Source organism: Suncus etruscus, chromosome 6, assembly GCF_024139225.1.
Source record: "Suncus etruscus isolate mSunEtr1 chromosome 6, mSunEtr1.pri.cur, whole genome shotgun sequence".
Taxonomy (NCBI): Eukaryota; Metazoa; Chordata; class Mammalia; order Eulipotyphla; family Soricidae; genus Suncus; species Suncus etruscus.
This window is the reverse complement of record NC_064853.1, coordinates 137,412,175-137,424,327: the sequence shown is the minus strand read 5'-3', so window position 1 is coordinate 137,424,327 and position 12,153 is coordinate 137,412,175. Positions and strand designations below refer to the sequence as shown.

At 40.9% G+C, this 12,153-nt stretch overlaps 1 protein-coding gene across 1 annotated transcript; it reads right to left on the bottom strand.

The window, feature by feature from the left end:
* Positions 1–1,798: 1,798 nt before the first annotated feature.
* Positions 1,799–11,926, bottom strand: LOC126011912 (E3 ubiquitin-protein ligase ZFP91-like). The gene is given in 7 exon segments (XM_049775668.1): positions 1,799–5,327; positions 5,329–5,405; positions 5,408–5,969; positions 5,971–6,519; positions 6,521–6,602; positions 9,329–9,369; positions 11,915–11,926. Coding segments are annotated over 7 exon segments (1,728 nt in total). The 3' UTR covers positions 1,799–4,922.
* Between the last annotated feature and the right edge of the window lie 227 nt (positions 11,927–12,153).

Sequence of the window (12,153 nt, the reverse complement as noted above, 5' to 3'; positions counted from 1 at the left end):
GCAGGAGACTACCTTACATTTGGGGAAAAACAGATTAAGCGGTAGTATTGCATAGGTCTTAAGCTTATGAAGGAAATAGAGGCTTCCCCATTGTCTTTTTTTTCCCTCCCCATTGTCTTTTGAGATTTTCTTGTGGGGTGTGGGCTCCAGGGTGTATTTTCATTTCATGTCCTGGCCTTCTTGAGATTGAGAAAAGATTTGCGGCAGAGAGGTCTTGGGTAGAGTACTTGCAGTGGGGATCCTTTTGGAACTAAGTCTAGTAATGAACAACAGTCCACGTTAGGGAGAGGTGATAAGGAGGGTCACACAGCATGAGTCAGCAGGGGTGCTGGTTGTATTTTTTTGCTGGGGACGCAGTGTGGGTCTGAGTGGGTGTCCCTTCGCTTGGGTTCTGGGTACCAGCTCATTGGGGTAGGAGGTCAGTCTTGATGCCTAATAGATTAAGAACTGAGGGTGAAGAGTTTTAATAAGGTGGGAAATTGGGTTGAGATTGGAGGGTGAAGAGATAGTCGGATTTCTGTAGGGGGATGAGGGGATAGTATATGGGAGGGTATATACAGTATAGATATGGGTTGTTTACTATTTAGGTTTGGCTCTCAAGGAGTGCTGTCTCAGTGTGGTCATGTCCACATATAAACATATAGTAGTTACCTTAGGTATAGTTTTAAAAAGGCGAAAGATTTATGCGATCTGAAGAGAAACCAGAGTATAGGTATAGTTTTAGAATAAGAGGAGGGGAGAGCAAGAAATAAGCAGAGTAGAGCAAGACAGGTAAGTATAGTATATGTAAGGTACAGAAAGTTATAGGTCATCTTTTGGATACATATAGGTTTTGCACATCGAGTACTAGGTGTTTACCCTGTGCAGCATTGTCCACAGCGTCTTATAGAACAACTTTCCTTTCCTAAATAGGAGGTACCAGTGTGGTTGGTTTTTATTTGACAAAGATCGAATTGATGATAGTGAGGAGGAAAGAGTAGAAGCAAAGTGAGAAAAAAAGAAGTAGTGAGAAGAGAGGAGAAAAGAGCAAGGGAATGTTAGTTTCCTTGAATGTGTTCAATGAGTAGACCCTGTAGTATGTCTGTGGGTCACAGTTGCTGCTTCAGTGGTCTGGCTGGCCACATGCTTCTGGTCCTAAAAGAGGACATAATCTAGAAATAAAGGTTATATTCAAGTGTTTTATCAAGACATTTTCATAAGGCAAGCTGAGTATGGTATCTAATGTGACTGAGCACCACAGTGTCACCTTAGGTTGTCCACCCTTTGTATCCAAGAACCCCTGTGAAGAGACAAGCTGAGAGGTTATTTTACATGTAGAAAGCTTAAGGCATTCAAATATATTGTTAGGAAATGCTTCCGTTAGAGTCAGTGACTTCCCCTCGTATTCTTTACCTGTAGTCCTGTATAAGATCCATTAGATATTTTTATGGGCCTTTGTAGTGAAAGCTTTATTACTTACGTGTTCTCTCTATTCTGTTGTTTCTTCTGTTGCTGGTTTCTTTATGGTATAATGTGTAGTTGAGGCTTTGCGTTTTTCCTCTTCCACTTGTTTTGGGCCCTATTTCCCTGTCTATGTTAATTATTACAGTGTTTGGAGTTTCTACCCTGTTACATGCTGTTATTTGATCATGGAGTATTGGTTGTATATATGGTGTATGTTCTAGGTACTTCAGAGTAGTGCTGTCATTCTGTGTTTATCTTTCATCTTCTGACTTACTTCATTTAACATATTATTTTCTAGGTGCATCCACGATGCTGCAAAGTCTACGATTGTATTATTTCTAACTGCCATGTGATATTCTTTTTTTTTTTGAAAAGCAGAGTATCCCTTTTATTATTATAATTTCTTCTTACATAACCTTTCCAACCTAGATTCAGGCAGCTGCTAACCACCTGTGTCTCCCATCAAAAGAAGGGTCCTGCACATTTTAACAGGCAAGAAAGGCTTTTTAAGAAATAAAATGGATCCATTACAATTTTTCAATTTGAGTACATTGGAAAGGAGATAAAGTAGAGAAAATGGTGCTTCAACCAACCAGACTAAAGACCTTAGTTAGGTTTAGTACTCTATTTTTACTCTGAACAGGTACAAAGGAGGTTCAAGTGCTCTTATACGGATGATATTCTACATATTGTTTAAACTTCCAGTAATCCTGGCCAGTGTTTAAGCTAACTCTGAAGCTAGTAAGTCTCTTAATGTGAAATGACTCTGGCAACCACAAATGGAAGTGCATCTAGAAATTAGACTTATTTCTCAATTACTTTTTAGAAGTTAGAATTGCCAAATTCAAGGTGGAGATATGAGGTGGGAAGATACAAAGCAACAGAACCTAAGATTAGGAATGCATATTTTTAAGGTTAAAGAGCACATCAAAAAGTCAATGGAAAAATAGCCTGACGAGTAGAAAGAGTATTTAGTAGTTTTACTTAATCTATCCCTTTACTATGCTGGTATCCCTTTCTCAAAAGAAAACAAAATTTAGTTCATGAAAATTATTTTAAAACCTACTAAAAAGGCTAGAATTGTAGGCTAATGACAGAACAACTCTAAAGGGAGTGATAAATAAAAGTTATCTAGTTATTAGAACTATTTGCTTTTTGATGGGAAGATGAGTGTGATAGAGGTAAGAACACTTTCTATCTCAGTTTTTCTTAATGCAGTTTGTTTTTGTGTAGGTAGCTGAACTAATGACTAACCACTGCAAATGTAATTTATAGGGAGGGGAATAAATTCGACAAGTCAGGGCTAAATGTGAGGTATAGATGCTAGCTAATTCAATAGCACAAAATGGACTTTTATTGGAGTGGAACAACTTGTTGTAGATCTAGTCAATCATTCCTTATAATATTGTCAAATTAACCCAACAAACCAAAGTCAACTCCAAATCCTTATTGTAGACAGGAAAGCTATACTTCTCTTTTGATTTTTACTCCAATTTCTCCCCCCACACTGGAGGTATGGCAAATCTGCAATCCTCTAAAAAGAAACAATAGTGCGTTTGACTTTCAATGTAGATGTTTTACTCCCTATTTCTTGGAGTTCATCCACACACTAGTGGGTGTAAAGTAAGCCTCTTTCAGAAATGACATTTTGCTGTCCCGCTTTTTGGACCAAAAAATAAATCAAGAGAAAATGAACAAATTTTGCAGTTTTAGTGTTTGTGAAAAACAAGCTGTTTCTTATTTTGTCTTAGGAAAACTTCATTCTTTCCAGAACCCATCATACATTTCTAACAATGAATAGGGTAAGCCTTTAATTCCAGTTTCTGAGATATAAAGAATAGAAATTGCCCTTCTAATGCCCCCCAAAATGAGCAAAATAGATTTTTACATTTTTTATGAGTTATAAGTTTGAACAAGTCTCTCCCATGCATAATAAGCAACCCACCCATAAATCTATCTTAAGAAAAATGAAGCAGCAATATCTTATGAATTTCAGGTGACAGCCAAATCATAAACAAATGTCTTCCTTTTTTGTCAATTGAAGCCTTTCCTCTTCTGAGGTAATTCAAAGGAAAACAAAGCAGAGGCATTTGGGGGGGACTTAAAACTGTTGACTCAGACCATTCCTTCACTAATGGCAGTGATCTTCACTAATTGGGCGTTGGAATGAACCAATGATAAAGCAAAGCAAAAACAAAAAATTAAAGGACAAAAAAAAAAAAGTAGGGTCACTAAGATCTGCGATGGGATCTAAACCAAAAATAAGTTCACCAGAGAAAATCTTTTATATGTTATCCAGACCCTGAACAAACAACACTTCTCACCCCCATAGAATCCCTAAATCTCAATGCTCAGAGAACTCAGAGCACTAAATACCACAAACCTAACATCCTTTGCTAAAAAGGCTTCCAAAAAAAAAAAAACACACACTAGACTACTGTAGTGATTTTGTTAGTGCTGAGGACCAGCTTTCTTTAAAGGCCACTGGAGAGATATGATTTGAGAGGCTGGTTACGCTTCTTCAACCCTATATTTTGCCTTCAAAAGTACTTCTTATGGAAATGACAGAATAACTGAATATTCTCCCAGCCCCACAAAATAATAGCAACGAAGACAAAAAAAAATGTCAAATAATCAAATTACTTTCCATTAATAAATAAGGAATCTCAGGTTCCACAACACAAAACACACATGTTCAAAGTGCAAATTTCTGTCTTTAGTCTGGGACTTGTCTCACTGATACAGAGCCCTGTCCATGGTCACAAAGACCAGGTAGGGAGCAGCCCCCTCTATGGTGGGAGCCTGCTTCTGAGCAAGTGAGCACCATTGAGAACCATTATGGAAAAGTTGGAACAGGGTGAGGGGGGGCAAGTGCAGGGGTCAGAGAGGAGAAAGGTGGTCCCCATGTATCCTCCTTTTCCCAAACTCAATGGGTAGTCAAGGAAAAGAGGGTAAGAGACATGTGCTGTTTTACCAGATCACCTTGCTAAGGGGCCCTAAAGTGCCAAGTCAAGCTGCCAGCCTCCAGAGATTAGAACTGTATGATACTTTGGGGGTTAGGTATGCTGCAATGGATAGAAGCCAGACCATAGGGCAACAGTAAAGGAGAAGGGGCCGAGAGTCCAGGAATATACTAGTAAGAGTTAAAAGCTGATCCCGAGCACATAAGTTACATATCGGAAAAGGGAATTTGCTGAGGAGCAGAAGTCTGCTCAGCTGGAATTGCATATAAGGAGAATCCTCACTCTAAGAACTGCTTTTTCTTCACCTACCTTTCTGGTAAAGGCAACATCAATTTTATAGAGGGGACGACAGAGGGAGAAGACGGCTGGATGTATGTGTGTGTACTGTGATCCACAATGGAAAGAGCAGGCCCTTCAGTTATTTTACTAGATATTAAATGTTTTAAATTTTTTTTGTCCTTTTTATCTTTAAATACAAAGTCAGAGCTGTCCCAGTGCCCAAAGTCTTTCTTTCCACTAAGGTCCAGTAGAGTCTGAGTCTTCAATCAGAACCTCTGTGGTAGCACCGAGTATGTCCGAGTTCATGACCAGCCCTTCAGTGGCCCCGCTGCTGCCACTTCCCACGAAGATCTTCCCGTCGGCCATCAGGCTCACCCATTCTGCCCCACTACAGTATGACTTTGACATTCCTTCAGCTTCTAGCAGCAGGCACTCTCCAGAGGTGGAATTTCCCAAGGACTCGGGAAGAAGAGGAAGACCCTGACCGTCTGCAGGTTGTGTCAGGGACTCTGGGGTAGTGCCCAATATATCTGTGCTGGTGATGAGGGCGCCTGCATTGGCAGCCAGAGCTTCAGCAATCAGCACCTCAGGGTGGCTTTTTGCTTTGTGAGCCACTACACTGTCCTTCTTCTCTAATTTTTTTGCCACAGATATTGCAAGAGAACTGATAAAAGGAGTCTGCATCATGCTTCTTCATGTGCCAATTAAGGGATGCCTTTGCCGACAAGTAAATCCACAGATTTCGCATTGTAACGGCTTCTCGCCGGTGTGAATCATGCGGGGCACCGCCAAATTGTGGGAACTCTTGAAGGCTCGAGCACAATACTCACAGATGTACTCCCTTCGATCTGTATGATGTTTGGCATGCCGCAGAAGTTGCTTCTGGAGCCTGAAGAGTCGGCCACAGGAAGGATGGGGGCACACATATTTCTTCTTTAGCAAATGCTGATATTTAATGTGATGCTGCAAATAGCGAGGGTGAGCAAGAACAGTTCCACACCCTTCCATCTCACAACGGACATACTGGATTGGAGGCTTTTTCCTCCTTTTCGGTAAACCAGGACTTTTGTCATCTTTTCTCCTTCTTCCTCTCTTTCTAGGAGGTTCCTCATCCTCCCTAATTTCATTATCTTCTTCTTTCACTTCTACCTCAACTTCCACTTTAATTTCTTTCTTCTCTTTCTCTTCTTTTACTTTCCCTGATTTTCTTCGTGGCTTTGGGTTTTCCCTTTCTAAGTAGGGCTTGTAGGTTTCATCTCTTGGGTCATCTTTGAATGGAATTTCCTTCTTCACTAATTAACATCTCTTCTTCTTCCTCCTCCTCCTCACTACTAATGGCACCTGGAGACTGATGTTCTTCTGGAACATCATAATCAAGCTGATCTGTATTTGGTTCGGACTTGCAGATGAACTGCAATGAACCAGTCTTGGACCTAGAGCTCCGAGTGTTCTCTGTGTGGCGATGCCGGGAGACAGATGTCCTGCTACTACTGCGCCAGCCTCGACTAGGTCTAGATGCAGCAATGGAAACTTCCTGAGAGAAGGTAGAATCTTCTTCCTCTTTCTCTTCTTTTGGATCTTTATCAGCTACTTTTCCCACACACCCGAGCCGCGGACTCTTCTTGCCGCCCTGCGCCGGCGACGGGGGCTTGCTGGCGTCGGGTGCCGGCGGCCTGGCGCTGGGGCTGCGGCTGCGGCTGCTCCTGCTCCGGCGGGGATACTCGGCCTTCCTGCGGCGGGAGACGGCGGCAGCAGCAGCGGCCCGGCTGCGATCCCGACTTCCTCTCAGCACGCGGCTGCTCGTGGTGGCTGCTCGTGGTGGCCGCCGCCTCCGAGGGCTCCTCGGGAGTCGCCTTCGCTCCCTCTTCTTGCTGCTGCTGCTGCTGCTGCTGCGGGGGTCTCCTGCCATGTGATATTCTATTGTGTATAGATACCACATCTTGTTGTTGGACATCGAGGTTGGTTCCAAGACTTGGCTATTATACTGAGTGCTGCGATAAATAATGGGGTGCACAGTTACTTTGGGATGAATGTCCTTCCGACTTGGGGGTAGATACCTAGGAGAGCAATTGCTGGGTCAAATGGCAGCTCAATTCTGAGTTCCTTGAGCACTCTCCAGACTGTTCTCCATAGGGGTTGGACTAGGGGGCATTCCCACCAGCAGTGGATGAGAGTGCCTTTCATACTGCATCCCCGCCAAAAGAGATTGTTCCCATTATTTTTTATGTGAGCCATCCTCATTGGTGTAAGATGATACCTCATTGTTGTCTTGACTTGGATTTCCCTAATGAGGAGTGAAGGTGAGCATGTTTTCATATGTTTGTTGGCCATCTTTCTGTCTTCTTCAGAGAAGTGCTTATTCATTTCATCTCCCCATTTTTCTATGGCTTTATTTGGTTTTGGGGGGTTCAGCTTTCTGAGTGCTTCGTATATTCTGGATATCAGCCCTTTATCTGACATGTTGAGTGCAAAGATTTTTTTCCCATTCAGTTAACTGTCTTCTTGTGTTAAGTAAGGTTTCTTTTGCCACGCAGAAGCTCTTTAGTTTGTTGTAGTCCCATCTGTTTATGTTTGATGCTAAAGTTCTTGAGAATGGCCTATTTACTTTCACTGTATGCCTGAAATCCAACTATAAAGGACTTTGTAAATCACGACTTTCAATAAAATTGAAATTAAAATTGTTTTTGAAGGGTCATAAAGTCAAATGCATGATCCCCAGCTCTTTATTAACAAAAGGAGAACTATGGTGTCAAAAGGGGAAAGAAAGGAGACAAGAGAGAGAGAGAGAGTGAAAGAAGTAAAATGTCTGCTAACAGGCAAGCAGTAGAGGATAACAGAGAGAAACTGCAGATATTGGTGGTGAAAACCTGCACCAGAGAAGGGTGATGTACAGTGGTTGGCCAAAACTTATTATGAACAATTTTATAATGTACTTAGTAAAAATAAACATAGGTCACACAAAGATAAAAAAGTAAACCTAGGAGAAATTCATCTAGAAGCTATCAATATCAATTTAAAAGAACCAAAAGAAAAGGAAAAACATACAAAAAACAGCAAAATAAGCAATGAACAACAATTAAACAACAACAAGAAAGGAAAAAAAGAGAGAAAAAAGGAAGGTGGCTAGTGTAGCAAGACTTTTTTTCTTTTTCTTTTTTCTTTTTTCTTTTTTTTTGCATAGGCACACTAAATATTGGGGAATAGAAAGGGAGTTCCCTGGGACTAAGAGATACAGGGTTTCTCCACTTTTAAAGCATACTGTCATGGGAATAATTACAAGCTCTACACATGCTCATGATTGAACCCCAAGGTCTTTATATGATGCCAGGAAACATTCTGCTCAGTTGTGGTTGACAAAATGAGTCCTCTGTAATTAGAGGTCTTAGTATTTTCACAGGTCATAGGAGAAAGTCTAGAATAGAGTCTTTTTTTTGGTTCTAGAAGTTATGCTCCTTCGTAGTTGTAGTCGGTCTTTTGTAATCAGCTATATCGGTTTTCTCACAAATTATAGGATGAAGCCAAGGACACAGTTTTTTCTTATGGTTCCAGAAGTTCTGCTCAATCACAGTTGTCAAAGTCAGACCTCTGGAATTAGAGATCTTGGTTGTAGTACAAATCCTAGGCCAAAGCCTAGGCTAGGGTCTTCCTTATTGGTCCCAGAAAAAGTTGTGCTCAGTCACAGTTGCCAAAGTCAGTCTTCTGTAAATAATGATCTTGGTTTTTGCACAGATCAAATGATGGAGTGTCTTCTGATTTCACCTTACCTTTACATGATGAGGTAAGGCAACCTGTTCTTAGATCAAGTTGTTGCTGTTTCATCATTGTCAGGCTGTCATATCAACCTGGCACAAGTTGGTGCAAGAGTGGTATTAGAGACTCCAAGGGGGAGATTGATTCCTGGTGCTGTTGCAGGGAACTGTGTCAGTTCTATGGTTGGAATCTGGGGTTTGGGGTTTGACAGCTGCTTTTTGATCACATAAAGTCTAAGTTGAGTCCACATGACTAATGTTCAGGGTGAGAGGCACCCTGTATTATAAAATTTATGGGCTCCTATCCATAGTAGATAAGAGCTTGTTTCTATACATAAGATTTCCCCCTTTTTATCATGCTCATGTCAAATGAAAGGTGACATGTTATATTGCTTGTGAATCTGGGGGTAATAATGACAGGCTCTACAATCTCTGTGCCCTGGATTTTTGTTTTTGTTTTTTTCTTTAGCAACTCATCACCTTTGGGAGCCAACATAGTGCAATAGAAGGCTTTGTGGTCAGATGTAGTGGAGTGGCAACTAACTCTACATTTTTCTTTCAGTAGAATGGCCAGAAAAACGCAGTTCTCCCAGTTATAGCCACCTGGGAAAATGGATTTCTGGTCAGAACATAGTACAGAGAATAAAGACCTTGCCTTGCATGTGACCAAATTGCTGTTGGATATTTGGCTTAGCAAATAAAGTCCTACTAGGGGAGATCTCTGATGTGCCTAGATTTGACTTGAGCTTTCATCTCAAGCAAGACTTTTTGTTCTAGAATTTTATACCAAGAACCCAAACAAGCAAAATTGGAAAAATGTATATATCTAAAAATAAAAAATAGAAAGTAAACAAAAATAAGTAAATAAATGAGGATAGAGGTGGTTACCTTTACCTTTGGAAATAAACACAGTAAGAGGTGTAACTATTGAGGTACTAAACATACAAGGGAAATACAGAAACCCCCATTAAGTCTCTTGAGATATTCTTGGGGGAGGGGGATAAGACTCAGGGCACATTTTCATCCCACACCATGATCTTATTGAGTTTGAGAGACAGTTTTCTGCAATTAAGGGATCAGGTAGTGTCCTTGACCTGACTGAGGTCCTCTAGAGCTGAATTTTGTAGCATACAAGAGTCCACTTTTAGGGGTGTGTGTGAGAAGAAGGGCCACATAGAATGAGTTAGCACAAGTGGTGTTAGCAGCTTGCCAGGTCAGCAGATGTGGGACTGAGAGGGTGTCCCTTTGCTTTGGGAGCTGGGTAGTGGCTAATTGAGGCAGGAGGTTGGTCTCAGTACCTAACATTTTAAGAACTGAATGGAAAGGGCCAGAGCGATTGCACTCTAGGTAAGGCATCTACTTTGCAAGGAGTAGCCTAGGACAGACCGTGATTAGATCCCCTAGCATCCCATATGGTCCCCCAAGCCAGGAGCGATTTCTGAGTGCATAGCAGGAGTTACCCCTGAGCGTCAATGGGTGTGGCCAAAAAACAAAAACATAAAAAAGAACTGATGGGAATGCGGGTTAAAAAGGGAGGGATAACAGATCAGGATTGGGAGGACGAGAGGCTAGAAAAAGTACTGGGGGGGGGGTGCAGGATGGATACTATATAAGAGGGGATATATACAATATAGACATGGATTGTTTACAATATAGATTGGGCAGACATAGGGGAGTCCACTGTATACAAATTCATGGCCACACAGAGACAGACCATACAGATCTATTCATAAGTTGTTATTGGAGACCTAACCCTCATAGGATGGGTCTGAGAGCTTAAAAAATAATTAAATTAAGAAAAGATAAATAAATAGCTAAAATATAGATTAGGAGAGGAAGTAAAAGTGGACCAGCACCTTGGAGTGGGAAGGTTTTCCCAATTTCTAGGCACTTCATCAATGGCAGAGATGAACTTTGCTACTTGAAGTTTTCAGTGTTAGATTGTGACTGGATTATTTTAGGATAAGCATAATTTTCACTTTTGCAGTACTAAGCAATATGGTAGTGAGCACTATAAGAGATATCTACCCTGTGTAGTATCATCTGCCAAGTCATTTTTTCCTCCAAACAGAACCATAGAACTTGAATCAATGTGCTATGTCTCATAAATTAAAGGGAAAAATGGATGGTACCAGGAGCAAACTGTTTAAGTGGAAATAAAAAAATGATCAGAACTAAGTACCCAACCCAAAGTAAATGATAATAGAATCAAGTTACCCAATCTAAACAAGCTATACACAAAGGGACCTGTTACACTAGCAATCTAGGAGGCAAAGGGGGAGGTATGGGATGTGTGCTGGGAACAGAGGTGGAGGGAGACAACACTGTTGGTGGAATGGCCCCAATTCACTGTCACTATATACCTTAAATATAACTGTGAAAGACTTGGCATTCAATTGGTCACAATAAAATAATTTTAAGAAAAAGTTGGTGATTGATTTAATGACTGATTGAGAAAATAACATTTATCATATTTTCTGCAGCCTATGTCTGAACCTGTGGTGTTTACTTTATGGCTCTCCTAAAATGTTTGGTAACTCACTTCATTTAAAGATATAGAAAAAAAAGTAGTACAAGATATCTTTATTTCTTGATCCTGTATATAGATAGGTTTAAGTAATGAGATCCATGATAAAAAAGATCAGGAAGGGTAAAGACTATTGGCTACACACAGTTGGTGCCCACACACAACTTTTGAAAATGGCTACCCAGCTGTTGGAGTCCTCTGTTTGGGTCTTTCAAAGGCAAATCATCAGCAGCGCCTAGGCAACTAACTGGAAGGCCAGGGCTTCTAGGATTCCATGACCTCTGAAATTCTAAGTCTGTTGCTGGACTCTAGTCTGGACCAGGCATTAAGTCCTCAAGCAGCTTAAGCTGTGGACTGTGTGCACACTGATTTTGGGCTTATTGAACTGTTTATTGGTCATTTCGCTGAGTTTGGGGGTGTTTTCAGACACCTTCCCCCAGTAAGTAGAACATTTCTCCACAATCACCCCCTCAGTCCTGAGGAAACCAATGTCATATGTTCCTGTTTGTAACTAGTCGTGTCTGGGGTTTCAATCTACAGTCCCTACAATAACATCTCTGCCAAAGTTAAATTACTTCTATCTGACGCTACAGCCTATTCTCTGGCCAAGTGCCTGCAGAAAGCCAGTAAGTGTCACAGTGCCCTGGTAGAGTAATGGACAGTGTTTCCTCAAAAACGATGGAGATTTCTCTTTTATTTCCTTGGTCAAAGTCAAGGTCACTTGGACCACATTTTATGAGAGAACAAAAGGTATTCAAATCTTTTTCATGGATGATGTATGAAAATGCTGCCATTTCCACACATAGTTTATAGATACAGATAAACAAATGAGAGATGGAATATTCATATCATGAATGTTTATTTTTCTGACTTTCTCCTTCAGCAAAGAAGGAGAATGTTTGGGTAATGACTTCTCAAAGAAAACTGTCATTTATTCTACCATCCAAGCTTACCAGAATGGCCATGGTAGGGTGGGGATAATTGGTACTCTCCAAAGTATGAGAATGAGTATGATGAAAGTGTCAGTTGAACATTGGTCCCTGGGCCCTCCATCATGGAATTACTTAGCTCCAACATTACTTAGAGTCCGAGTAGCAAGACCCAATTATTCTTATCTTTGGAGGTGGTAAGACACTGTAATAGTGTAGCTCATCAATGAAAGTATTCAAAGCTGCTCAGCTATGGATGAGAG